The sequence below is a fragment of the Drosophila novamexicana genome, unplaced genomic scaffold, assembly GCF_003285875.2.
Source record: "Drosophila novamexicana strain 15010-1031.04,08,12 unplaced genomic scaffold, DnovRS2.1 tig00000817-arrow-arrow-pilon, whole genome shotgun sequence".
NCBI lineage: Eukaryota > Metazoa > Arthropoda > Insecta > Diptera > Drosophilidae > Drosophila > Drosophila novamexicana.
This window is the reverse complement of record NW_020824827.1, coordinates 370,038-396,801: the sequence shown is the minus strand read 5'-3', so window position 1 is coordinate 396,801 and position 26,764 is coordinate 370,038. Positions and strand designations below refer to the sequence as shown.

The window sequence follows — 26,764 nt, the reverse complement described above, 5'->3', positions numbered from 1 at the left end:
GCTTCTTAAGCTAAAACAATAATAATAATAATAAAGCAATATAGTTATAAATGTACATTAACAGTCGGCAACATTGCGATGCAGAGGGTTAATACTGCTATGTGCAGCTTGAAGCACTGTTGATGTTTTGCAGCACTGTTACTGTTACAACATCTGGTCACAGCGGCGGACGCCAATCTTTAAATAACAATGCAACAGTCTCAAAACAATATTTTGTGTGTGGGCATCAAAGCGTCTAGACGTGAAAGCCGTAACAGTTGCTCAGTTAGCGGGTAAGAATCAAATGACAAATTCCGCAACCTACCTGCCAGAACTGTTGTATGTACCTGTGTAGCGAACTGCATTTGTGTACAGTAAATGCATGCGAGTGTGTTTGTGTGTGTGTGTGTAAATAGTAATTTTTGGCTGGTTTTTAGGGTGAACCTGTCATTCAATCTAACGCGCTTTGAATTTATGAGCGAAAAAAACAAAAACAAAAATTGAAAAGTGATTGGAATTTGTTTTGTAAACTTGTTTCTTTGTTTTTGTTTTTGTTATTGTCTCTCACTCTCACCCGTTCACCTGCTTTGTGCTGTTGTTGCAATAATCGTGGCCAACTCTCTTGGAATTGGCCAAAATGCTGGCCATTCTTCGAGCACATGCAATATACACTAAATAGCACACTTTCGTTTTTCATTTTTTTTTGTAAATTCTTTGCTTAGAGCAGCAAATTGTTTTTTTTTTGCTCGATAAGATTGTGTGCCAGATAGGAAGTACAAAATGCGTTTAACATATATTTTATTATTTAATTGCAGGATTTAATCGAGTGCCCCGTTAAGAGGCTACAACAAATACAAACACCACGCGGCAAAAGTTCAACAATTAAAATGAGATATTTTGGCGGCATTGAAGGGTAAGTAAGGTCGTCAGCTGCTCCTAAAACCTGAACTCCCATCAATATACTCTACCTAGCAAGCCAACAAGTGCGCAATTGTTTAACAATGAGCTAGATTATTGCTATTTTTTTTTACTTTATCATTGGGATCAGCTGCAGCAAGTTCCTTTATAGTGATTTTTTTTTTCATTTTGTTATAGTCAATGCATATTTTATTGCCCTGCTCAAAGATTGGCATTAGTTAAAAAAAAACACACAACAAAATTATAAACGCTTTTTCAAATACATAGAGAGCCCAGAAACCGACGCAAGCCGGAAAATTATATATACAATTATAGATCAACTTAGCTTGACCTTAACCTTTTCAGCGTCAGCTGGGATTACAGAAAGATCGGCAGGCAAGGTGGGGGGTTGTAAGGGGGAGGGAGAGGCAGCGCTGGAATTCAGAAACATGCGATCTGATACCATGAGCATATGGCGAAGATTTCTGCCTTAAAAAGATGCTCCCTCCTTTGCATTTATCCCTGCGGCATCTTCCCAGCTTGCGTCTGTTCTTAAGATATCTTCTTTGTGCTCGATTCCGGTGAGGTATTCCCTATCCGGCAATGTTTTCCGCTAACCAAGTGTTCCTCCGCTTGATTAAGATGAAAGCCACACGCAGATCTGACATTACTCCAATTATCTCCAGTATATCGCTTATTTATCTTTATATATTTGTTTTTATTAATCTCGTATATCAAATTGTTAAAAAAAAAGGGTGTAAATCTTTAAGCTGACCTGATAAATTTGACCAGCTTTGTCTCGGGAATCTTTTTGTTCTTCGTGATCGTGCGCTGTCCATTCATAAAGGGCACCAGCACCTCGGGTATCTGTATGGAGTCGGTGCTCTGATACGACTCAACCAGAGCGATCAGCAGGCGGGGAATGGCCGTTGCGGTGCCATTGAGGGTATGGGTATGGACAAGCGCTGCATCGCGGGCACGATTGTACTTGACATTTAGGCGCTTGGCCTGGTAATCTGTGCAGTTGCTGCAGCTGGAAATTTCGCCCCACATTTGGCGGCCCGGCAGCCAGGCTTCTATGTCATATTTCTGATACGCGGGCGCGCCCAGTTCACAGGGCGGCATATCGAGCAGTCGAAAATTGATGCCCAGCTGCTTGAAAAGATCTATTTCAATGTTCTTGAACTCTTCGAGCATTGGCTCAGACTGTTCGGGCGTGGCAATGGCAAACATTTCCACCTTGGTGAACTGATGCACCCGATAAATGCCCTTCTCCTCGTGCAGACCCGACGTCTCGGCACGATAGCAACGACTCACGGCGGCCACTTTTACTGGCAGCTCCCATTCCATTAGCTGCCTGTTGGCAAAGTAGCCGGCGAGCGCCATTTCGGATGTGCCCGAAAGGCATTCGCCCGTGTCCAGTTTGTAGACCTGTGTGCGCTCGCCCTCGGTGCGCATGCCGCAGCTCTCGATGATCTCCCTGGGCAGTATGTCGGGCACAGAGATTAGCTTAAAGCCATGCCGGGTAAGCGACCGCAGCGCATACTGTATAATGGCCTGCTCCAGCATGGCCAGCTGACCCGTTAAGTAGTAGCTCTTGTGTCCCGTGTAGTTGCCCAGGTGTTCCATGCGATACAGACTCAATGCACGCGCCAGCTCCGAAAACTCCTTGGCGCCTTGTTGCGGCAGCACACGATGCTTATAGTTGGCCAACTCCAACGGCTGATTGTCGTAGGCAAGCAGACGCGGATGCGTGGAATTCGGCAGCTCCTGTAGCTCAGCCGCCAGCTGCTGGCGTATCACATCCTGTGTCTGCCCGCCCTGCCGCAGTGCCTCCACCAGCTGGCGTATGCGTGGCACATTGTTCTTGTGCTGTCGCATTTGCACATTCTGCTCCAGCTCGTCCAGCTGTGCACTGGTTAGCGCCGGTTCGTCAGCTGCGTCATGTGCCTGCGTTGTTGTTGTTGTTGTGCTTGTCATTGACCGCAGCGTTGGGCTCTGCCGGCACCGCAGCAGCAGCTTGCGCACATTTGTCAGCAGCTTCATATCAATTCAATTGATGATTTTTTCTATTAATTCAGCACGTTGAATGGTTTTAATTACTTCGAGGCGCACACAGCACGCACTTTCCAACGTCTTGAGATGCTCAATTAACAAAATTAAACACAGTTTATTGTGCAATACGATTGTTTGAGTGCGGCGATATGGCAGCACCATTTTGCACAGTGCTGCCAGTTAGCCGATTCAATCGTGACGTCACAATGTTTTTGTTTAAAGGTGCAAGCGCCAAGCTTATCTCAGATATAGCAAAAAGCCAATTTATATATTTATTAACAGAATGCAAACACGTTTAGCTAATAATCCCCCCCACTGCAGATAACACAATAGCACATGTTGCTGTTCCGCAGTTCAGCATGCATTTATCTGAATTGAGGCGCGTTTAGATTGCAGTTCAACAGGCTGGCAACTGGCGCGCACAATAACAGCAATTGAATGGGGGAACACACACAGTCACACACACACATGTATATCTATGGCATATCTTAATGTGACCTGGGCTTGTCAAAGTTATGTTCAATTTACCCGCATTGATGTCTGCTCGTTTACTTTATCTTAGAAATAAATAAATTCGGTAGTTCTATAAAAATACATAAATGTGGGTCAAGTAATTAAAGAGAAATATCAAAGCATACAAATATGGGAGGGAAATTTGAATTTCTAGAATTTGGTATTTTATAAAATCGAAAACTGTTTAGAGCTTGCGATTCTAATTGGGAATGTGTCGCGATTCTTATTAGAATGTGACATTGGTTTTATTTTCTATAATGAGCATTCCCCCGATACTAATTCATCATTTTGAATGTATTAAAGTCGGAAATTGATAAGGCACGTGAGGCCATTTATTGTAGCCCCTTTGAAAATTGATTAATTTAATAAACGTTAGCAAATATAGAACAGCTTAATATCAATTTGCTCAATTGCGTTGATTTAATTGAATTACTATTGATAGAGACGTCCATAAATAGGCATTGTTCCCGGTCATGACCCTTAAGCAGCACAATAGTCGAACAATAGGATCCAACCGGATGCACATCACGACTATACAAATTCCAGATATATATAACTTATATATTTATAATGGCATCTCATATATTTTCCTTGTTTTGGCAGCGGTGCAACGCACTCGCATTTGGTCATCTGTGATGAGAGCGGCGAGTCTGTGGGCACGGCCAGTGGGCTGGGGACAAATCATTGGGGCATCGGCATACCGACATGTGCACGCCGCATTGCCGACATGGTGGAGCGTTGCAAGGATGAGGCCAAGATACCAAAGGACACACCACTGACGAGCCTGGGCCTGAGTTTAAGCGGCTGTGAGCAGGTGGCGTATGGCGAATCCAACTGACATTCCCGTCCATGTTTTAATCTGTCTGCTTAACTAGGAGGCTACCAATCGTGAGCTGGAGCAGGAGCTGCGCAGCACATATCCCAAACTGGCCGAGAGCTATGCCGTCTCGAGCGATACCATGGGCAGCATGTTTACCGCCTCCTCCATCGGCGGCATGGTGCTCATCTCCGGCACGGGCTCCAATTGCCTGCTGCGCAATCCGGACGGCAGCACGGCCAACTGCGGCGGCTGGGGTCATTTTCTCGGGGACGAGGGCAGCGGTGAGTGCCAGGCAATGTTGTCTTTCCCACAAAGCCAATTGTTATCAATAAACACGACCCAGTTTGCGATTGGGATTTGCTGATAGCATTTGATGGACGGCTAATCATAGCTTCATGGGCGAACGTATGAGTAATTGGCATTTAATTGTTTTCCAGCTTGGTACATATCATATCGGGCCATCAAGCTGGTCTTCGACGACATGGATAACCTGGAGAAGTCGCCGCAGCCCATCGAGAAGACCTGGGCGCTCATCCGCGAGCATTTTAGCATAGAGACACGCTACGATATGCTGCCGCATTGCTATGCCAAATTCGACAAGCCCTTCTTTGCCAATCTGTGCAAGAAGCTCGCCCAGAATGCGGAAGCCGGCGACAAGCTGGCCCTGTCGCTCTTCCATGAGGCCGGTGTGCTGTTGGCGCGCATGATTAAATCGCTGCTGCCCAAGGTGCACAGGGATCTGGTCAAGTCCGGCGATCTGAGCGTCGTCTGTGTGGGCTCTGTGTGGAGCAGCTGGAACCTGCTGCAGGAGGCTTTCATCAAGGAGATCTCGAAGATGCACATCGACTACAATCTCAAGCTGGTGCGCATCACCAAGAGCAGTGCCTACGGCGCCTGCTACCTGGGCGCCGACAGTGCCAAATTCGATTTGCCGCGCAACTATGCCGATAACTTTACGGTTCTGCACATCCATCCGGGCGGCAGTCCGCCAAAAAACGGGCTACCAATTAAAGCCTGCGACTGTTAGCGTAACATAATTGTATTACTCCAGGCATTCCAAAACTGTTCAGTGAATAAAACAAACATATATACAAATCAAAAATGTTGTGGGCTCAGCTTTTTCTAGGTAGAAAGAAATGATTGATTAATAAATTATAAAATACAGACATATATATAATGTAGATAGACAATTATATTCCTCGAGCCAGATAAAAACCCAGCTTATAAGGGTTTTGTTAGAAATACGTATGAAAATTTTATTCGATAAAGTTCATTGTATTAGATTTATGTTTATATATATATATAACGTATATATAGTCAATTCTGTTACATATGGAAATATGCTCGGGCATATAAATAATTTAATTTATATGCGCGCTGGCTAATTGGCTGTTTTACTTGTTATTTAATACTCTTTCGTTTTTCTTTATTTTTTAAAAACTGTTTTGTAGCGTTTAAAGCCAATTTATTCATTGCCCATTTGTCAATTCTTTGGCTAATTTGATTCTCGCATAATTAATGGTTTTTTCTCGTTTCTATTTTAGTAATTAACTGAGCTGCACATTAGAAAAATTGTAGCGTGGAATTTTGTTAAATCTATAAATCTAGAGCAGCGTATAATTTGCATAATTCAATATACATAATGTGTAGAGTATATACCACAAAAAAAGGGTGATAATAAACAATTGTAATAAAATCGAATGTATATATCTCTGGCACTGGCACATACTTGGTTTTGATTTGCAAAACTTAGCGTACATGCCCGCATATTGTGTGAGTAGCTTGTAATTCGGATTAAATATTAACGTAAGTGCCTACGATTAGCTTAAATGCAAGACATCATGAGATGCTCAATTGTTCATGCTTTGCCGCAGCTTTTGTGGATCCTGATAGTGCGACGACGAGGATATGACCGAGGGATGCTGTGGCGGCGGAAAGCAGCGCACATGCTCCACATTTGAGCCCTCGCCGTCGCCGCCCTTCAGATATTTGTTAAGTATTGAAAAGATTTGTGAGTTTAATACTTGAAAGCGTCTGATGCGATCCACCATGCGCTTCAGTTGCTGCAGAAAGAAGTGAAATTATTATGAATTTGATTTTGATTTGAGTTGTGGCTGGCGCTACTTACAATGCCCTTCACATCCTCATCCTTGCCGTCGACGCGCTGCACGCGCAGGATGTGATAGCAAAAGTCGAGTGCCTCAAAGCGTCGCTGCTGGCCAAGCAGCACAATCATGACGCAGCCAGCCCAGTTGAGGCCCTCGCCGAACAGCTCCTCGATGGTGTACTCGGTGCCGCGCACGGGTATACAATAGACGAACTGTAGCGCGGACCACAGCCGATGAAATTCTGAGCACTCATCCACGTGTATGATGCCATTAGCAGGCGGTGGCCCACACCAGACGGGATCATCCAAATAGCTCTTGACCCGATTCAATATTACCTCAAATATGCTCAGGCCGCAACAAAGACGCTCGCGTGTCAGCAGATCTCCTTCTCGTGCTATCATCGCTTGCTGTGGTTAAAGATTATAGAAATATAAGTTTATAAGAGGAACTAACATACGACTACATACTAAGACTAACTACTTGCTAAATTGCTTAGAATAGAAGACTTTATACGAGGAAGGGACTACTCCGCGCAGAATACCCTGTAATGCTTGTTATCATCATCAGAGTGGTTATGAATGTGTTTTACACCAAGCATGCTTGGTTCTACGACTAATGAAGCCAGATTAATCATCCGAAGTATGATGGTAACCGTACACGAGGATTGCAATTTAAACTTCGAAGTGCAAACAACAAGAATTGTTTTTATACGGAGTCAATTCTGTCATGATGAGTAGAATATTGTGGTGACCAGATAGATTGAGCCATACTTAAGTATAGGTCGTATGGAAGGATAATTGTCGTGTACGGATCGTCAAATTCCTGCGACCATCGCTTGATGAAACTCAAAACAATTCTGGACTGTCCACGATCTTAACATGAGAGTCGAGTCCTTGATACCTAGATCCTTAACCTTATTACAAGTACTATTGACATGCTCGAGCTGTAAGCTGTCAAGGATGTGAGAAACCAATTGAGGAGGGCTTCTATAGGTTACATTTCGATTAAGGGCTTCTAACTTCCCAATTCTCTTATTATTACACCACTTGGTATTAGCTTAATAAACTAAAGGTAAAATTCAGCAGCCCATTATTACGTTATGGGCTGTGAGCTAATCAGTCAGCTAATTAATTAATTAAACAATCTGTTGATTGATTCACCAGCTATTTACCTTGGCTGTGCCAATTTTCTCCACATTGGAAACGATTTGTAGATTTGCAAATTGAGCCTCCAGACGTTTCTGCTTGGCCTCTGGTTTTTCATTCTCTGTAAACATATATATATTATCATAAATATTAAATTATGTCAAAGCGATCTATTCAGCCGCACCTTTGCAGAATGGGCGCGGAAAGATGTTTTGGAAGAGCGCCGCATGCAGCAGATCACAGACCTCCTCCTGCGAGAGGGCCTGCTCGATGAGCAGGCAAAAGATGATGCAGTTGCCAAACTCTCTGAACGATTGAAATAGCTCCGTTTTGGTATCCGGATATTGCACAATGTCCGTTAGATGCGCCTGGTAATAGCTGAGCACGCCGGGCGAACCATATTCGCAGCGTGGCAATTTGCAAGATTTGGGCATGGCAATCATCAGAGTTTTGGTGAACTGCAGCAACGAGCCCTGTATGAGAGGCTTGACAATGTCCTTCAGTATAATGTCCATGACTACAGCGATGCCCTGATAGCCCAGCAGCCGGCACATGGCATGAAAATGCGGTGCACCCACAAAGCCAGTATACTGGCCAAACTGTGTGGAGTATGCAGCATTCAGCTGCTTTGAGCCCCAGAGATAATAATGCGACATCTGCGACGGTTTCTCACGCTGTATGGCCTGTGAGGACGACAAATTGACCTTGGTGCGAATAAAGCTGCAAAAAACAAGGATGGGTTAGATAATTCGAACTGTGTTAAGAGGTAGAGCCCTGCATTGGTTGATTTATTTACATCAATCTCGGATATTCAATCGAACAGAGTTCGACTTGCTTTAGTCAGCAACATGTTCGATGTGAGACAATACACGCTCGAACATAGGCTATAGAGTCGAGTTTGAAGCGTGCTCGATCAGCTCGAGCTTACTTTTTAAATCGAACCAATTTTTTTAGTGGAGTTGATCGATTCATATACTGTCTGAATATCTAACAGGTCGAGTCGATAAAAGTTCAGTCTAGTTTGAGTACTTGAAAGGCGCTTCGGTTGGTTCGATGCAGAGCTCTAATTAAGCAGCTTACCGATTTGTGGCCGCATTATAGCAGTAGTTAACCAGAAAATCGTAATTCAATTCGACGAAAACATGCAGTGTGATCCGACCATAGGGCGCCAGCACATTATGATTAGCCTCCTTAACCATGCCATCAAAGTTGTCCAATGCCAAATACTTGCTGAGCATTTTGTGACAAATGCGATTGGCTTCCAAAAGCCCCTCAAGTTCCTGCGCAAACAAAAAATACACCAAAGTTGAGCTTTGTGGTTGGGTTTGTGGCCAATCTTCGGCTTACCACAATGCCTGTGATGTCGTTGCCCTCAAAGCGGCTGATGGCCAATTCGATGCTCTTGTGCATGTTTGCATTGATGCGTTGTGTAATCAGTTTGTTCAGGTCGATAGAACGGCCTGGAAAGCAAGCAAATGCAGTCAAGTCGTAACTAGAGTTGGGAGTTTCCATCTGACTTACCCAAGAGCTGCACATGGCGTTGCTTAAGCAGCGTTTCGTAGCGATTATTGCGTGGATATGATTGGAAATTGAAGCCAAGCACCTCGCACTCCAGGCGAAAACGTTTATCCAAGAAAATGCTGCAAGGAAACCAGGACAATATCTTAATTAAATAAGTCCGACTAGCAAATACCCTGCGCTTAGTTCCCAATTTAATGAACAACTCTAGATCCAAGATCTTTAAATGCTTAGAGATATGCTCAAAGGACATAGTCTAACCATCTATATTTATCGATTTCTGAGTAGCTTGATGAAAGGATAAAATTGATCTGAAATAATCCAAATTTATAGTCTATAGTCTGCAGACAGACAGACAAGTCTATATTGACTTTCAGATATACTCCCATTCTACATATCTACATTCTATGGGAATATGTTCCAAAATAAAGCTTGGTGTCCATCTGAGGATCCAAAATTGTACTCACCTGCCTGCCAGCTGCTTGTAGTGGGCGAATATCTGTTCGCTTAGCTTATAGACAAACTGATCGAAGCATAAATTGACCTCGGCCTCCACTTCGTCGTAGAGGAATTGCTTACGGAAGACAGTCAGCGCATAGTGTGCCGAATCGTTGTACAAATCCAAGGGATACAAAACGAATCTGCAATAAAAATAGTTGTTATTTATCTCAATTGATTAGTTTGAATCGGAAACCTACTCCATCATGGATGGCTCCTTGGTCTGGAGTATGTGATCAGTTAATATCCAAGGCATAGACATTTCAATGGGGAACTGTATGCGTTTTTCCATGGTAATCAAATCCTTGCATTCCTCGTTGTGCTGATGCCGCACCAGGCACTTGTTCACTTTGCGGCCCATGGTCATTTCCAGATAGAACTCGCGATACCATAGCTGGGATAGATCGCAGCACTTTTGCAGCGTGTCACTCAAATTGAGCAGGTAGCTCCAATAGAAGGATGTCTTGTGGAACGTATCGATCTGCATGAGGCAGTTGCCATCGATGTCCTTTCGCAACGTCCGCTTGCCGCCACTCTTGTCGGCAATCAGGGACTCCAGCATGGTGCGGACCATGTACAGCTGCGTGGATGAGGGGCCCACATTCAGGCGGGGAACATGTATGCGAAAGCCACCATCGGGATCTTTCTTGCCCTTGGACACCGGATCATCGGTGGGCTCAAAGCCCTTCTGCCAATCGGCCGAGGTTTCACGTACAGACATAATGATGCTGCGTATCAAATCCTTCTTGTTCTTGACCGCTTTGCGGAGCGGTTCGCGTAGTGTTAGCTGCACAAAGTCCTGCAGCTCGGAGTAGATATTGCGTCTTATTGCCTCACACAAAACCGTCTCGATGCGTGCCATTAGCACCTGAAGACCCTTGATCATGGCAATTACCTCGATCAGTGCGAACTTCTCCTCGGATGTGTAATTGTAGCGAGTGGCGCGCTCATATTCCTCCGCCTCCACGGGGCAATCCTTGTTCTGATGATGGTCTGTTGGATGCAGTAGCTTCCACGAGTACAGCTCGGTGACCACGCTGGTCCACTCGGAGAGCAGCTGCAGACCGCGCAGTGCAAGATCTGCGGTGATGCGATTCTCAGCATCCGAAGGATTCTCCTTGACGGTGGTGGTCACCTCGTTGGTGTAGCGTGCCAGCTCGGATATATACTTCACATGATCCTCGCGTATCTGCGGCAAATGCACCATCAAGTCCGCCTGTGGGCTGATGGCATTTGAGCTGGACAACGGCCATTTGCTGGAATCAAAGTGCTTGCTGCGTTTTATATAGTTAAACGGAGCAATTTGCATATCTCCAAAGAGCGGCACCACCTCCAGGTTCTTGAAGATACGATCAATGCGATCTAGACGTATCTTTTTCTTCTGATCCAGCTTGTTGATGTTGCACGCATCGCTGTCCATGAGAAACAGACCAAAGCCCATGACTTTGACCAGCATGTGCTTCTCTTCGGGCGTCAAATACATTTTCGTTTCAAACATGTGCACACAGATATTGACCACATCGGACAGTAGATCCTCGTAGCCCACGATCTTCTCCAGCGTATCCTTGACGGTGTCACGTATTTTGTTTTGGGTGGCCAAGAACATTGATAGATTCTGGGACTCCTGCAGTGTGTGCGAATCGGACATCACTTTCAGGAACTGCGCAGCACGTCGATAGGTCGAATAATCGTTCTTTACGCTCGACTTCATGTTCTTCAGCTCGTCGAGCACGGCAAACATGTTGATGAATTTGCCCAGCGTCAGCAGATATGCCTCCGATACGAAATCCTTGCGTTTCTCTGCATGACACAGACGTTTCACCTCGCCCGAAAAGGCCTCAATTGCCTTGCGTTGAAAGTACATGAAATTAAGTAATTTATTCACTTCCGGCGCCAGCACCTCCACGGTCTTCTCATAGATTTCCACGCGATTGGGCTGCTCATTGGATTTGGGCTGCGGTATGGCGCGGGAGCAGCAGCGCCAGGTGTATAGCATCACGGCATGCTTCTGTCCCTCGTCAAGTAAAACATTCTGCGGGGCAGGAAAAGCATATTAAAAACAGTTACCTAATTGGTATTTTTGGCCTTACCAAATTTGCGTGCGTGGTCGCCTCCTCGATGTACTTGGCAATGCCCGTAACAAATCCATTGCGATCCTCAAAGTTTGTATCAAAATTTGCCTTGTAGATAATTGAACAGGGCTGGGCCTCAATGCAGGGCTGCTCGTCGGGCAGCGGTATCTCGTCCAGCACCTCCACATTGGACAGGGCATCGGCAAGTGTTATCTTTTCGGTCATGTTGCTTTATTTGTCATCACTCTAACTAACGACAACGGAAGTGCAGATAAATATCGCACTCAAAGGCGGGGCTGCAGGCGCTGCGTTTCTCAGACACAAGATTTTCTCAACACAAATACACAAACACAGTTCTTTTTTTGTGTCAATCACAGCGACGCGCGTGCACGCAGCGTTGCACTCAGCGCAATGTATGTGAATGCCACTTTTAAATTATCGATAGACCTCGGGCATTCATCGTTGGCGCCGGAATGCCTTTACAGTCTTTTCCAGCACTGCAATTAGCCGGCGTCAGTCGTTTGTTCCAGAGCATTTGCTGTCGTGCACGTTTTTTCCATTCATTTCTGTGCTAAATAAATTAAAAGCTGCAATATGTCGATGTTTTGGGGTAAGTAGTTTTATATTATTTAATTATTATATGCGAGCTATCATACCCATGCCAAGCGTGCGCTCAGCCGGCTTGTGATCTTCATTTTTTATCACCACGTGCTTGCGCCCGCTGCAGCGTGGGAATTTTCCGGGTCCGATGTAATATACGCAATTTCGTTTTGATTTCTTGCAGGATTAAGTATGAAGCCTAACCGCAAATACACGCAAACCATTGTGAAGTCCTTCCATATTTCGGGTGTTGCGCTCGATGAGGGCGAGTCCGCCAAACTTTACATTACGGCCGACAAGACTAAGTTCATTGTGGCGACTTTGTCCAAAAGCGTGCCACAAATGGCGCTTGATTTGAACTTCTGCAAGGGCGACAAGATCATGTTCCAAACAACTGGTAAGTCACACATATTTATACTCTCTGACACACAGCTGAACACATGTACATTTGCAGGAGATGCTCTGGTTTCCTTGATTGGCTACCTTCACGATGCTGAGGAATCGGACGATGAGTTCGAGGACGCAGAATATGAGAATGTTGTCAATGCTTTGAAGCAAGAAAAGGGCATTGGCGGCAACGACAGTGATTCGGACAATGATGGCAGCGAAGAGGCTGAGGAAGAGGACGATGATGAGGACGAGGATGTGGATGACAGTAAATTAGCTGCTGAATACTCTTCATTCCTAGAGGATGAATCTGGTGAAGAGGAGGACGACGAAGATGAGGAGGAGGATGACTCTGAGGATGAGGAGGAGGAAGAAGATGCACCCAAGGCCAAAAAAGCCAAAGTCAATGAAGCCGCAAAGAAATCACCCAAGGAACAGAATGGTGTGGCCAAAAAGGAGGGTAAGCAGCAGCAGCAACAGCAGCAGCAGCAGCAGAAGTCGAAGAAGGACAAGAAAGCAGCTACCGCCGCTCCTGAGGCTAAGAAAGAGCAGCCCAAGGCAAAGGATGCCAAGCAAGCTGCCGGTGAACGCACAATAGTTGGTGGCGTTAAAGTACAGGATTTGCAGAACGGCAACGGACCCGAGGCCAAGCAGGGCAAGCGCGTTTCCGTCTACTATATTGGACGCCTCAAGTCCAACAACAAGACCTTTGACAGCATGCAGAAGGGCAACGGCTTCAAGTTCGCCTTGGGCGCCGGCGAGGTCATCAAGGGCTGGGATGTCGGTGTCGTTGGCATGAAGGTGGGCGGCAAGCGTCGCATCACTTGCCCCGCCCACATGGCCTATGGCACGCGCGGCCATCCGCCGACCATTCCGCCAAACTCCACGCTGGTTTTCGATGTTGAGTTGAAGGCCGTGCACTAAACGCGACTTCAACAATTAGGCAACTAAATATAGGCATTAGGTTTTACGAATGATAACCAAACTACAAACAGCAACAGCAGATCGTTCAGTTATGAACGAGGAGATATAGTACGCGGAAATATCACAGCGAATTGTGCGCATTTTTTGTTTCATTAATATATAACTATCATACACTCTTTATTTGCAAAACGTTGATTTAAAATAAAACAGATTTATAGGATAAAAAACGGGCTGTCTTTTATTTTCTAAACAATTGGCTCAAACAGGCTTTGCGGATTCGTTTGTGGCCGCGGCTGCCGGCAAGCCCACGTCCAGCAGGGGCTCAGCTGGCAGTTTCCAATGCTCGAGCACGTAGGGTAAACGTTCGCTGGGATCGGTGCTCCAGTGATGTATGCGACATCTGAGCTTGGCCTGCTCCAGTTTATTGATCGTTATGGTGCAGCAGAACTCTTTGTTCTCCTTTCTGAGATCGGGTCCCTCGATACGCTCCTTGGGCAGCGTTATGCACTCCTCCTTGCAATGGAAGCCCGCCTTGCGTAGGGAGGCTTTGATGTGCCACGGCTCCAGCACCCAGGGCTCATCCTTGTTCATGATCACTGCCAGCACAATGGACTCCAGCATGTTGACGGTGCGCTGGGCATACGCTGAGCTGTGCTGCACCGACGACTTTTCCGCCTCCGTTTTCGCATACTTGGCCATGTTCTCCGGCGTTTTGTACGTAGCCAGGCCTGGCAGCAGCAATTTGTTGTAGACGAAATGCGGCTTCATCGAGACGACGTCGCCCTTGTCGCCAACGCCCTCGACAAAGGTCTTCAGCACCACCTCCAAGTTGGGTCGCTTCTTGACGAGCGTGTCCTCCACCAGCTCATAGATAAAGTGCTTGGCCCGCATCCGTCGCGGTTTCTCATTGGTCTTGTGTAACAGCGGTTCATATTTGCGCTTCAGCACGAACGTGGTCTGTTCGGGTGGATGGAAGCTGCTGTTAATTGACTTAAAGGTAACTCTATAAGGCGAGCACAACTTACCCGCACTTGTTGCTGCAGACTGGTTGCGCTTTTAAGCAAATTTAATTGTGTGACACAGATGTTTTTCAACATTTTATCCCGGTAAATTAACTTTTACAATATTGCACTATCCCAATCGATATATTCAATCGATAGTTGACTTTAACAGCAGCATAACATTTGACGCATGTTTACGCAAAAAGGAGCGTGTTAGCAATTTATCGATAACAACTGCATGCACGATAATTAATTTGGCGCGAACTATTCGTGTGTAACATATATTACATATTTCGCATATTTTAATAATCAATCGGTTTTAACCAGCTTGTACAAAAGTGTAACGATCTTATGCTTTAATCGTGCTCTCAATCCATTCAATGTACGAGGACACAAGTGTGTAAACGCCCGGCCAACCAGAAAGGCCGCATGGGGTCGGCCCGTAGGACACAACGCCGGTGAGATAGTAATTGCCGTAGCCCTCATTGAAGTCCTCCATTACTGAGATAAAGGAATCAAAGGTTAAATCACAGAGCTTGTGGAATATTAAGGATGTAATTACTCAAAGGTCCGCCGGAGTCGCCGCGGCACGAATCGATGCCTTCCACGCCGCCGGCGCAGATCTGGCTGGAGGTCACGGTGCGCCGCTGTGTCTGATAACGGCGATTGCATTCCGCCGTGGCCACCGATTCTAGTTCGGCCTTTTTCTTCACGTTCGATGTGGAATTGGTCTCCGTGCGTCCCCAGCCGGCGACAATCATTTTACGGCCCAGGAAAATGGTATTCTGGTGCTCCAGCTTGATGGGCAGGCAAACGGGCGAAATGAAATCCGTAAAGGCGATTTGCCGTATTAGACGCAGCAGCGCAATGTCGTGCAGCTGATCCCGTGCATTGCCCGGATATTGGGGATGCGGTATTATCTCAGAGACACCCACATCCACATACGGATCATTGCAGTCCGTCTTGCCGCTTCGCTCCGTGGTGCAGTCCGGATTCATGGTCGTGTCCCATTCGCCCAGACGCACGCCCGTCAGCCGCCAATTGTCCGGTATCGCAGACACACAATGCGCCGCCGTCAGCACATAACGATTGTTGATCAGCGAACCGCCGCAATGGTGTCCAATCACGTTGCCCGCTAAAGATCCCGTTTATTAAGGCGTCGCTCATGTGGAAACATTTGTGGACTCACGTTTCGTATACTCGATGAGCGCCATCCAGGGGAAATCCTTCTTGCCGGTATCCACGCCGCCCACAATCCGATCGCCAAAGTTGTCGCCACAGTTCGGCACTTGCGGCAGCAAATTTGAGCGCCTTGTGGGCGTGGTGGGCGTGGTCGGCTGTGGCTGCGGTTGAGGCTGGGGCTGCGGTTTGGGCGCAGGCTGGCCCCACACTGGCTGCTGGCTAAGTCTACGGCTGTTGGCGCAGCAAATCTGTAAGTGCGTTATTTTTCCATTAATATCTTTAGCTTATGTACAGTGAAAACTCTGCTAACGAACAGCTGCTTAGGCTGGGCTCAAAATCTTTTTGCTTATGTTCTCAGCTTCAAAAAATAGCTGAATCTAATTTTAAAAATAGCTAAAGATAGCTGAATAATAGCTTTCTGGCTAAAAATAGCTTAATTTGTTTGAAATTTCCCGCTGAGGAACTATGGTGAAAGCTTTGTATATATAGTTGAGGTAGCAGCTAGTTCCCTTTCTTGGATCTATTAATCGCAAAATGTCTCAAAATTGAGCTTAGAACAGAATTGAGGAGATAACTGTAACTTTTGACAATTATCGATACTTTGATTGGCGATAGACACTATCGGATAGATAGATTCTATCAGAAATCGAAGTATCGAAGCAGTTTTGAATTTTGTGCAGATAACTGTAACTATTGACAATTTTATATACTTAGATTCCCGCTAGAATCAGAGAAAAGATTTGAACTCTATTTTTTAGATATACCATTAATAGAGATTTTCGTGTAGGAATTTTCGATGCATTTCCTTACCCCCCGCTTACACTGTTAAGCAGACTACAGCAGGACATAAAAAAAACTCTTCTAAAGTTTTTCGCTCTCTCTATATATAAGACTACAGCAGGACATACAAAAACTCTTCTAAAGTTACTCGCTCTCTCTATATATAAGAGTACTCACCAGCACCTGACCATTCCGATAGCCGCATTGGCTGTTCTGCAGCAGAGCGCGATTGGCTGCAGATATGGTGCGCTTTTGGACCAGCTCAAAGAGATAGTTGCATTCTGTGAGATGGATGCATGTGCCACTTTGATCCGTTGGCGTTGTACAATAACCAAAAATTTCTGTAAAAATATACATATATAGATTAATATCAAAACAAGAAGACAACGTCGTTGGCGTAAGAAAAAGCCCCACGATTAATGTTTTTTAATTAACGAAACGCTTCAGAGATTCCACTGGGTCGAGTTCAAGCTGATAACCAGTTGTGTTGTTGTTGTTCTCGTCGTTGTTGTTGTTGTTGGTTTTTTTCTTTGAAAGCAACTCTCTGACTCAATGCTGGGATTCTTTCCAACAATTTTGTTGACTCAGCTAACCTTGTGAGTAGCTGTGATATATGCCTTGCAGCAAAATCAAACCCAGCAGGATTTTCATTTCGTTTTTAGAGAATTTCAATAAAGAACTGAATATTTTTCTTTGAAAATTGTTGAAATTAAGCGTTGCAGCGTACGCCTGAAGCCGCCAGTTCAAATAAGACTGAGAGCGGCTTCTAAATATCAGTTCGATTCTACTCCAGCATGTGGGTAGAATGGCGATGCCAGAGGGAGAGAGAGAGAGCGAGAGCAAGAGAGAGTTAGGGAGAGCAGCTCAGGCACTTATCCGAGCTTATCAGGCAGCGTGGCTCTCTGCATACGATTAATTTTATAAGTAAATAATTTATAAGAAATGCGTATAAGACGTTCGGCGCATCTTGGCTGTATGTGTGCAGCTTCTTCTGATTCTTACTCTCTGCATACGATTAATTGTATAAGTAAATATGCGTATAAGACGCTCGGCGCGTCTTGGCTGTATGTGTGCAGCTTCTTCTGATTCATACTCATATTTGCTTTGTGCCATCTTTAGCCTCATCAATGCAATTTTTTTGCTTGAATGGCGCGTTGATTTCTCTTCTACTTGAGCTTGACAGTTCTTGGCCCGTTTTAATAGCCACAGCCACTCGAAAGTGCTTGCGGCTGCTGCAGCAGACAACTCGATTGAGCGAAAACTGAAGTTTACTTCTTCTTATATTTTTTTTGCCCCATTCTTTGTTCCCTCCTTTATTTTCTATATATGGGCAAATAAACGTGCACAATGCGTATTTATGTTCAATTCGTATTTGTGCACAGCGCATAAGATATCGATATACTTATGTTAATTAAATGCCGTTGTTTAAGTGTGCACTTAATCAAGCAGCCAGTGTTGTCAGGCATCGCTTTTTTTCCGTCAAACTGTACTTTTGACGGGCAGCGGCAATATTGTCTGCTTTAAAACGTGTTTAGTTTTTTCCACCGAAGGAATTTTCAGGGTTAACATTAGGACTAAAAAGTTTTGAAATTTAAAAAAATATATGTAGCTTTTTCTTTTGAACTGACATCGACTCGGTTAGCTTTTTTACTTGCTTGTAACGAGCAACACTATCAAGTAAAATATATATAGACGAGTGTGTGCACACCCCCTGAAATTATAGTTTATAAGCCACAAACAGATTAACTACAATTATGATAACGTGTGTATTTAAGCAAAATTCCTTTACAAATTAAAAGCGAGCTAATATTAATAATGATTTTCAATGTGAAAAACCTTGATCTCTTATTTACAAAAATTGCTACTTATATTAAAAATTTAACACCAACTATGGACATTTAAAAGTGGATGTTCCAAACATGCTAAAAATGTTAAAGAAAACTTTACACAGAATCACAATTTAAATGTGGTTGTTTCTTAAATTAAATATCAATACTTAAGAGACATATCTTTGTTTTTTGGGCATAATTTATACCCATGCTGTCAATCAGTCTGTCAATCAGCCAAATTTAGTATGCACACACTGTGTATGGAACACTTTATGCCTTAGTCTCGCATTAAAAGCAACGAAGCTTTCACATGTTTAATTAAGATTCGAACCCGGAACCTTGTTGTTTATTGACACTTTTGTGGAAATTTGTATATGAGCAATACATAAGCTTAGTTTTTAGCACAGATTAGCTTAGACAGAGCTCGTTGCTGTTGGCTTTTCCCTACCGGCACGGGCATTACCTGGGCAAAGAAAAGCCCAAAAACCCGGCTACTTAATGCTATTGGCTGACCAGGCGAATTTAATATGTCCAGGGTTGGCGAGAGGGGAGAGAGGGGGTGTGTGTGAGTGCTAAGATGTGAGTGCAAATGAATGCGAAAAGTAAGATGAATGATTTCAATTTGTTACAAGTGCTTTTAACTTTAGATCCTGACCCGGGCAGCAGCCACGTCGGCAACATCTTGTACTCACGTATGTCCAGGCATGTCTGCCATGTGTGTGCGAGTGTGCGAGTGTGTGCGTGTGTTGGGGGTGTGTGTTTATTTAGTGGCGGTTAGTTTGCTGATTTAATGCGGTTGGGCACTTGAGGAAAGAGTGGACGTCGTCAATTTTACCATTTCATTTGACAATGCATTTCATTAGGGGCCTTCCCCCCCGCCAACGCTGGCTCGGGTAATTCCTATTACATTAAAGTGGAACTTTAGCCAGAATACACAAACGCACAAGCTGAGTTTGTTTTTGGCTAATAAACACGACTCTTTACACTTGGCTGCAGGCAAAGTGCGGGAAATACCTGGTACGTTTGTATAATTAAAAGCATTCGCTGCATTATTCATAAGCAGGATTCGCAATAAAAGTGGATAAAATAAACTAAGCCGAAAAAGGAACGAGAAAAAACGGGCTATCTTTGGCAAGCCGAGGATTTAATACACTTTCAGACACAAATAAATAGTTAATGTCGAGTATGGTTAAGATATCTTAAAAAAGGTTTTCATATAAGAACTAACTTTTCGATCGATCGTTCATATGGCAGCTATATGATATAGTGGTCCGATGTTGATAGGACTTTGCAAATATATGGCGAGTACAGTAAAACCAATAAATGTCGAATTTGGTCAAGATATCTTAATAAACAAAAAAGTTTCTCGTATAAGAACCTACTTTTCGATCGATCGTTCCTATGGCAGCTATATGTTATAGTAGTCCGATGTTGATCGGATTTCACAAATATATGGCGAGTACAGTAAAACCAATAAATATCGAATTTGGTCACGATATCTTAATAAACAAAAAACTTTTTCACACAAGAACCTAGATTTCGACCAATCGTACCTATGGCAAGTATATGATATAGTATTCCGATCCAGCTGGTTCCGACATATTTACTGCGTGCAACAGAAAGAGGCAGAAAGAGGAAAGAGGGCTCGGAGATGTCTCCTTCTATGCGTTACACATTACACGATAAAATTGGAATACCCTCTGCAAGGGTATTAAAAGGCAACCCTGGCTGACAAATGTTCGCGCCATTAGGGCCAAATCGTGGCCGAGATACCCCGGTTCAATATGTATGTTAATGGGTATTGCAGATAAAACTCGCATTAAGTGACAGGCGGAACTAAACGCATTAAAATGTCAACGATGTCAATTTACGAATCAATTGTTCAGAAACATTGCTGAACTTTTTTAATTAAACCAAATATGCCCGAGGTGTGTGCCTGTGTGTGTGTGTGTGAGGCGGCGCACTTGCCGTATTGATTTGTGTTACGTGCAACATCACGCCCCACCCACCTCCCACTCCCCTTCCCCCTATCTCGCCCATCGAATCGAATTCTTTTGCTCTGGCACATTGTTGGCTGGCAAGGCAGTTCCTTAAATTCCAAACACTTTGGCATTTGATCTCTAAACAATGCGGCCTGCTCGCATAATGACAGCATCATGAAATGCCAAACGAAGAGTTTTACCAAATACCAAATACCAATAAAATGGAAAAAAGCCCCAACCCCAACCCCAGCCCCAGTTGCAGCCCCAGCCCTCGTTGCAGCCCCAGCTGAGAGTGCCAAGCATTTCTTTTCGACTTGTTGTTTGGCATTTTTTGCACCCTTTTAGTGAAGATTATGGGATGGTCAAGGAGTAGTGCAATTTAAGATTATAATCAATTCTTGAGCAGTAACAGCCGTGTCAATAGAGTCCTGTCTATACTATAAGATCTGAAGCTGTTTCAATGCAGTTCAAGCTTATTTCATAGATATTGAAATCATGTAGATGGTACATAGGAGGAGAGGAGGAGGAGACATCATCGACTCCATAAGGTATATATATCCTCGATCAGCATCAATAGCCAACTTGATATCGACATGTCTGTCTGTCTGTCTATCCGTCTGTCTGTTTCCATGCGAACTAGTTTCTCAGTTTGAACTAGAGTTGTGTCGTTTAGTTCAGACCAAGTTCGATTAAAATGAACTACTGAACTTATTCAGTGATTAGTGAACTAAATCGGTCATTTAGCTCACTCGTTCAGCTATTCAGTCGGTCATGAACTATATATTCTGTACTCGTTCAGTCGGTCATGAACGTTGTATGCAACTCAGCAGTTCAGTCGTTCCTGAACGATACATTCTTTTGAGATAAAAGATCGCGGGATTTCAATTTCAATTTTGATTTGACTGCATAACTGAACTAAGCGAATAGCTCATGACCGACTGAATAGCTGAGCAGAATTCATCGTTCATGAAGTGAACTAAATCACCGATTTGGTTCACGGCCATATATATATCATTTGTTTCAGTTATGGAAAACTTTTCTATGTCGCTATTAACTATTTAAACTATGCTGCTAAATCTTAACAAGATCGCACTTACATATGTATAAAATAGGAAGAATAGGTCGAAAGAATAGTTTCTATTGGCAAAATGTTCTGTTCTCTAAGATATTTTCATCAAACTGAGCACTTAAGAGCTTCTCTATTCCCACATATGTATACAAATGTCTACAAGGCATTAAACCTATGGGAAGATATTCTTACTTTATTATTTGAGCATATCTTGAGGCTTATGCGATTTAAAGACTACAAATTTTGTATGTAGACTAAAGCTTAAACAGATCCAGAATACTTAACTTTTTTCTTAACACACATTTGCGAGCTTAACTGTGCTTTGAATAGATTTAAATGCAAAATCGTATTCTCATCGAAAAACTATATCATATGGCAGCTATATATAGGAACGATCGTCTTTACTTTTTCCTCGTGCTGTTCTCGGCATATCGAAGGATTTCCCTCTTTACTAACATTTGTATAGGTATACCCCATTGGAAAGATCGGTCAGAAAAAAACATGTTATTCTTTTTCACAAGATCTGCAACAGATTCAAGAATTATGAGCATTACTTTGATGCTTATATATCTGCAATTTCTTATTATAGTTTCTTAGTATAGTTCCAATCGGCAGGACATAGGCTTCTTTGTCTGCAAATACATTCTGTAACTGAACACCTCGATCTGTAAGGGTATTTAATGGGCGACTTGGCATTTGTATGCTTTTTCCTCTTTCCTTTTGATTGAACTCGCACTTTTGTCTCCGTTCCTTTGGGTATTTGCAGGCTGTGCTCCATTTCGAAATTGAGAAAAAGAAACAATGTGTGTATATTTAAAAACTCTTTATTGGAAATGAACTGTTTCTATATTAAAATACAATCCAACAGTAAATACAATACAACATATTCAAATGCAATGCAATATAACGCAGCTCACATACATATACGTATGCATGTGCGTTTTAGTTGATCAGGGTCTAGAACGAGAATCTCTTAAGTAAAGACGACGCTGATAATCGCAACATCTCCGAAATGCCAGAATATATATTTATCTTTTAAGTATAATAAACGCTAGCATGGTAATTATTATTGTTTTTATTAATTTTTATTATGATTTTTCGATTTTCATTTTGAAATTTAATTTTTTTTTGGAACTAGTCTTGGGTTTGCATCTCATTCACGACCATATCTATATATATAGGCTAGATCTGCTGTGATCTGGATTTTTAACTTTGTAAAAGTAAATAACACTTTTTAATTCTCGTTTCGATCTATTGTTCGATTTATATTTATTAAATTGTAAATGGCCCTATATATAGAGTATATATATATATATATATATAACTAATTCTTCTTACGGGGTTTCAAATTAGATTTCGTTCAACTATCGTACTATATATATGTATATATATATGTACATATATTGTATGTATATTGAATCGCAAATTTATGATTGATTAAGGTTTAGAAACTTTAATATATATATTTACTTTTCATTTTATTTGATTTACTTTCTTATTGATTTTCCTCGAAATGAATCGCTTGTGTATATATATTTTTCTTTATTCATTCGTTTACTTGATCATTTCATATATATATATATATATATATGTATGTGTGTATGCAAGTATAGTTCATAAAACGTTTAACAATAATTTCAGTCGGTCGTTTTGGTATGTAAATTATATTATATATATATATTACATAGGCTAAAAATTACTTTTCGCTGCTTTCAGATTTTTTACATAAAATCATTTAATATTTTGTTTAAATTAAGACACGAAATCGTTTAGGTTTTAGATATGATTGTTGTTCTTTTTTTTTCTCTCTTTCAAAATTCAACTAAGGAAAAACTCCAAATGCGGATATGTATATTGCTGCTATTGATAGGGATATGTTTGCTTCGGTGTGCCGAAGTATTGAATACTCTTTCTAAAATTTGAAAATATTTAGATGAATTAAAAAGGCTGAAAAATATTTTGTGGATATTGAGAGAATTATCTAAATTGATTTTAACGTTTGCAACATTTCGAAGAATCTTAATCTAATATATGTTTTTTTATTTTTAGGAATTTCAGGTACTTTGAAAATCTTATGAATTATTATTATTATTATTTTTTTTTTGGCAATTAACGAAAACACTTTCAATTCTGTGCAATCAAGTCGCATCGAATCTCAAGAAACACGTCTTGGCATTTGCTGGGCTGAGTTCGTTTTTTGTTCTACTCTAATTGCTTTAAACTAATCTCGTTGTTTAATCATTGGTTAAGCCAATCTCTAGTCAATATATATATGATCTACAGTTTGCTAGTCCTTCATCGTTGTACTGATTCGATAACCAAAAGCCTGGGCTGTGTTTATTAAAAGAAAGCTATTCCAAACAAGTAAGAGGTTCTAGTCGGGAGCTCCCGACTAGGGGATACCCTGAACCCTCTTCTTCCAACATCAAATGCATATATAGATTCTATTTTAGAAGCTATATGTCAAGCTTGGTGACTCTAACTCTTATTATTGACCAAAATTGCCCAAAAAACAGGATATCGATATAAATTTTTATCGATTTCTTTGAAACGGAGTAAGTTATCGATTATCGGAAACAAACTCGATCTGCGCGGGAACTAGGAGCACCTACATCTCTAGCTTTTATAGGTTCTGAGATCCTTGCGTTCATACATACGGACGGACGGACGGACGGACGGACGGACGGACATGGCTAGATCGACTCGGCTATTGATGCTGATCAAGAATATATATACTTTATGGGGTCGGAGATGCTTCCTTCTGCCTGTTACATACATTTGGATTTTGCACAAATACAATATACCCTTATACCCATTTTGAATGGGTTCAGGGTATAAAAATATATAAAGTATAACTCTTAATTCCATCTCAAGGATTGGCTCTAATTCAAATATAGTACAGCTGCGTTCATAGGGCACATCGTAGGGTTGTACTAAGTTCCTATATGTATATATATATATATATATATATATATATATATATATATATATATATAGATAGATATATAGATATATATGCCTAGTTCAGACAAGAGTTATAGTCAGCATGTGGAAAGTCTTGCGTAAAGTTCTGAAAATGCGCGCTACGAAAAAAAAGCTGTTCGTAGTCGGATTGTATATATATATATATATATATATATATATATATATGTATATATGTATATATATAGCTGGCAGCTTGAAACCGAAATTATACGCAATTTTGTGGGCCGCTCTTCGTGGGGTTCAAAACAGGTTTCTCAGTGGGCAATTCTTGAAGGCGTCGCTGAGCCGTTTTTTCAATTTCGCTGAAAGTACAAAATGCAAATAAATCAGTTTTGTTTCTTTTTTTGTTTTCTTTTATTTGCACCTGCAACCAAAGTACACAAACTTTTTACAACTTAGTAAAATTGCCTACGAAAGTGACAGGTAAATAAAAAGTTGTAAAAGGAAGGAAATGAAAAAAGACAAAGTATAAGAAACAAGAATTTCAAGTACATTTTCGGCAAGCCGATGACCTAATACCCTTGCAGACTGGCTGGGAATATTGTGAGGTTTAGAGATCTTGAAAAATAGATCAAATATTCCCCCCTCAGATGGGGGAAACTTGGTAGAAATCCCTTATACCTAAGCTAGAAACTTGTTAGGCTTTGAGATCTTGAAAAATAGATCAAATATTCCTAATAAAAATTTCTTTCATATGATAAAGTAGTCCGAAGTTGATAAGATTTGACTCAGATGAATGGAACCAGGTAGAAATCCTTTATGCCTAGTTTAGTTAAGAAGCTTGTTGAGTTTGGAGATTTTGAAAAATTGAGAAATATACCCTATAAAAGTGATCTTATGATAAAGTAGTTCAAAATTGATAAAAATTTGGCTCAGATGGGGAAACTTGGTAGAAACCTCTTTTACCTAAGCTGGAAACTTGTTAAGATCTTGGAGATCTTGAAAAATAGAAAAATGAGAATTCTTTTTTATATGATATAGTAGTTCGAACTTGGCAGAATTCCTTTATACCAAGTTTTGTTGAGACTTCTTGGCAAACAAACAAATTTTACAAAATCTGAACTTTTGACTGATTTTTCCTATAGCAACTAGATGATATAGTGGCAGATGTTAAGTATTTAAGAAGCATATTGAAATTATGTGATATAAAAGTCGGGCTATGTATAATATATATGCAAGGATTTGAGCGTTTAAGTAAGTTGCAATAGACAGACAAGCTGGACTCTCAGGAATGTATAACACATTATGATAGGTTGTTCTGCGAGTTACATAATCCATGACAAAAGTATAGTACCCTCTGCAAGGGCATCGAAATGAAAGAGTTAAATTTGTTGCGAGTTTTGATTGCTTTTGTTTTGTTACTTCAGCATTTTGCTAGAGGACACACAGGACAAATTTATCCTAAGGGATTTGCATTTTCTTTTTTTTGTGGAAAGTATTTATTTTTTCAATTTAGCTGTGGCTTGGCAACTCTGTCGTCGGTTCGTGTTGTGTTTGTGAGCTGTGCGGCACGACATAGATGTGAGGGAGGGGTGGGGGGGGGGGGGGGCGGGTGTCACCTACCTGGTCTGGTTTAGGTGCTCGTGAGTTGACATCGAACAGCACAACGTAAGAATGCATTAAGTGGGAAAAATGTAAAGGAAAAAGAAAGAGCAAATCAAGAAACACCTAAATACTTACGAGCGTGTCTATCGAGAGCTTTGCTATAAACGAACTTCAGGAAGCAACACATAACTCACCTTTACCCCGTGGAGGGGGGGAGGGGGGTGTGGAGAATAGTGTGTGGATCTGTGTATCTGAGCTGCGGCTCAGATGTAGTAGATGCAGATGCAGAGATGCGTTTTTAATTGTTTGTTGTTTATCATTTGCATGTTGTACGAATATGTGCTTAATACTTAGTAGAAAACGCAGCACATTCCATTTAAGAGTAGGTATACTTAGCGTTAGAATAGTTAGGATAGACGATAGACAGCAGCACCTGCGCTTAAACAGTTAGATAGAAAGGAAAGGAAATGGGAAAATGAAACAGGAAAGAGGATAGGAGAGTGAGAGAGAGAGAGATAGATAGACAGTTAGATTGAGAGAGAGAGAGAGACACATAGAAGTTTTGGAAACATTTAGACTAACAGTCATGCCAAATCAAGTTCGGTATACGTAGTATCACAGAGAGAAAGAGAGAGAGAGAGAGAGAGAGAGAGAGAGAGTGAGAGAGAGAGTGTATTGGTTGTACATATGACAAGAGAGAGAGAGAGAGAGAGAGAGAGAGAGAGAGAGAGAGAGAGAGAGAGAGAGAGAGAGAGAGAGAGGGAGAGAGCTGCTTGCCCAGGAATCAAGAAAAACCCATTGTATTATTTGTGTTTTTTTTTTCTCATATGAGTATATATTTATACATATATATCATGTTTTTTTTTTTTATTATT

General features: G+C 42.1%; 7 protein-coding genes across 9 annotated transcripts in view; 2 read left to right on the top strand and 5 right to left on the bottom strand.

Annotated features, from left to right (window-relative positions):
• The first annotated feature begins 178 nt into the window (after positions 1-178).
• On the top strand, positions 179-5,933 carry LOC115764170 (N-acetyl-D-glucosamine kinase). Its single transcript, XM_030707054.1, has 5 exons — positions 179-272; positions 795-892; positions 4,048-4,258; positions 4,320-4,545; positions 4,702-5,933. Exons 2-5 carry the CDS (start codon positions 867-869, stop codon positions 5,289-5,291), a joined length of 1,053 nt encoding a protein of 350 aa, XP_030562914.1. The 5' UTR covers positions 179-272; positions 795-866; the 3' UTR covers positions 5,292-5,933.
• Positions 903-4,025, bottom strand: LOC115764169 (serine--tRNA ligase, mitochondrial). Its single transcript, XM_030707053.1, has 2 exons — positions 1,652-4,025; positions 903-1,578 (listed from the first exon to the last, which is right to left on the bottom strand). The coding sequence occupies exons 1-2, from the start codon at positions 2,920-2,922 to the stop codon at positions 1,575-1,577; spliced, it is 1,275 nt and encodes a 424-aa protein (XP_030562913.1). The 5' UTR covers positions 2,923-4,025; the 3' UTR covers positions 903-1,574.
• LOC115764168 (cytoplasmic FMR1-interacting protein) lies at positions 5,489-11,957 on the bottom strand. Its single transcript, XM_030707052.1, has 10 exons — positions 11,624-11,957; positions 9,734-11,565; positions 9,503-9,676; positions 9,039-9,157; positions 8,865-8,977; positions 8,598-8,797; positions 7,702-8,237; positions 7,544-7,638; positions 6,393-6,779; positions 5,489-6,327 (listed from the first exon to the last, which is right to left on the bottom strand). The coding sequence occupies exons 1-10, from the start codon at positions 11,828-11,830 to the stop codon at positions 6,115-6,117; spliced, it is 3,876 nt and encodes a 1,291-aa protein (XP_030562912.1). The 5' UTR covers positions 11,831-11,957; the 3' UTR covers positions 5,489-6,114.
• Positions 11,958-12,118: 161 nt separating this feature from the next.
• Positions 12,119-13,538, top strand: LOC115764002 (39 kDa FK506-binding nuclear protein). Its single transcript, XM_030706821.1, has 3 exons — positions 12,119-12,215; positions 12,390-12,602; positions 12,660-13,538. The coding sequence occupies exons 1-3, from the start codon at positions 12,200-12,202 to the stop codon at positions 13,514-13,516; spliced, it is 1,086 nt and encodes a 361-aa protein (XP_030562681.1). The 5' UTR covers positions 12,119-12,199; the 3' UTR covers positions 13,517-13,538.
• Positions 13,539-13,756: 218 nt separating this feature from the next.
• LOC115764003 (39S ribosomal protein L9, mitochondrial) lies at positions 13,757-14,651 on the bottom strand. Its single transcript, XM_030706822.1, has 2 exons — positions 14,542-14,651; positions 13,757-14,473 (listed from the first exon to the last, which is right to left on the bottom strand). Exons 1-2 carry the CDS (start codon positions 14,611-14,613, stop codon positions 13,775-13,777), a joined length of 771 nt encoding a protein of 256 aa, XP_030562682.1. The 5' UTR covers positions 14,614-14,651; the 3' UTR covers positions 13,757-13,774.
• A 124-nt stretch (positions 14,652-14,775) lies between these two features.
• Positions 14,776-17,206, bottom strand: LOC115764000 (melanization protease 1-like). The gene is made up of 5 exons (XM_030706820.1): positions 17,073-17,206; positions 16,657-16,820; positions 15,707-15,947; positions 15,080-15,652; positions 14,776-15,018 (listed from the first exon to the last, which is right to left on the bottom strand). Exons 1-5 carry the CDS (start codon positions 17,128-17,130, stop codon positions 14,867-14,869), a joined length of 1,188 nt encoding a protein of 395 aa, XP_030562680.1. The 5' UTR covers positions 17,131-17,206; the 3' UTR covers positions 14,776-14,866.
• Positions 17,207-24,515: 7,309 nt separating this feature from the next.
• The window catches only part of LOC115763980 (complexin), a 33,276-nt gene continuing 31,027 nt past the window's right edge, over positions 24,516-26,764 (bottom strand). For 2 of the 3 annotated variants that reach the window (XM_030706789.1, XM_030706790.1), the window contains one exon: positions 24,516-24,646. In XM_030706789.1, coding sequence (XP_030562649.1) covers positions 24,585-24,646 — 62 coding nt within the window. In that variant the 3' untranslated portion in view covers positions 24,516-24,584. The remainder of the gene's footprint in view (positions 24,647-26,764) is intronic. The other variant, XM_030706786.1, reaches the window with a different exon arrangement.

What these genes read in the sequence shown, in the direction of transcription:
- LOC115764169 (XM_030707053.1), bottom strand. Translation starts at nt 2,922, where the DNA reads ATGAAGCTGCTGACAAATGTGCGCAAGCTGCTGCTGCGGTGCCGGCAG.
- LOC115764168 (XM_030707052.1), bottom strand. Translation starts at nt 11,830, where the DNA reads ATGACCGAAAAGATAACACTTGCCGATGCCCTGTCCAATGTGGAGGTG. An exon ending in AAGGAGCCATCCATGATGGA is followed by an intron (nt 9,677 to 9,733) that starts GTAGGTTTCCGA and finishes TTTTTATTGCAG; the next exon opens with ATTCGTTTTGTATCCCTTGG. An exon ending in ACGCCATGTGCAGCTCTTGG is followed by an intron (nt 8,978 to 9,038) that starts GTAAGTCAGATG and finishes CTTGCTTTCCAG; the next exon opens with GCCGTTCTATCGACCTGAAC.
- LOC115764170 (XM_030707054.1), top strand. Translation starts at nt 867, where the DNA reads ATGAGATATTTTGGCGGCATTGAAGG. An exon ending in GTTTAAGCGGCTGTGAGCAG is followed by an intron (nt 4,259 to 4,319) that starts GTGGCGTATGGC and finishes CTGCTTAACTAG; the next exon opens with GAGGCTACCAATCGTGAGCT. An exon ending in TCTCGGGGACGAGGGCAGCG is followed by an intron (nt 4,546 to 4,701) that starts GTGAGTGCCAGG and finishes ATTGTTTTCCAG; the next exon opens with CTTGGTACATATCATATCGG.
- LOC115764003 (XM_030706822.1), bottom strand. Translation starts at nt 14,613, where the DNA reads ATGTTGAAAAACATCTGTGTCACACAATTAAATTTGCTTAAAAGCGCA. An exon ending in GTCTGCAGCAACAAGTGCGG is followed by an intron (nt 14,474 to 14,541) that starts GTAAGTTGTGCT and finishes CCACCCGAACAG; the next exon opens with ACCACGTTCGTGCTGAAGCG.
- LOC115764000 (XM_030706820.1), bottom strand. Translation starts at nt 17,130, where the DNA reads ATGAAAATCCTGCTGGGTTTGATTTTGCTGCAAGGCATATATCACAGC. An exon ending in ATATCACAGCTACTCACAAG is followed by an intron (nt 16,821 to 17,072) that starts GTTAGCTGAGTC and finishes ATATTTTTACAG; the next exon opens with AAATTTTTGGTTATTGTACA. An exon ending in GCTCATCGAGTATACGAAAC is followed by an intron (nt 15,653 to 15,706) that starts GTGAGTCCACAA and finishes CGGGATCTTTAG; the next exon opens with CGGGCAACGTGATTGGACAC.
- LOC115764002 (XM_030706821.1), top strand. An exon ending in GATCATGTTCCAAACAACTG is followed by an intron (nt 12,603 to 12,659) that starts GTAAGTCACACA and finishes GTACATTTGCAG; the next exon opens with GAGATGCTCTGGTTTCCTTG.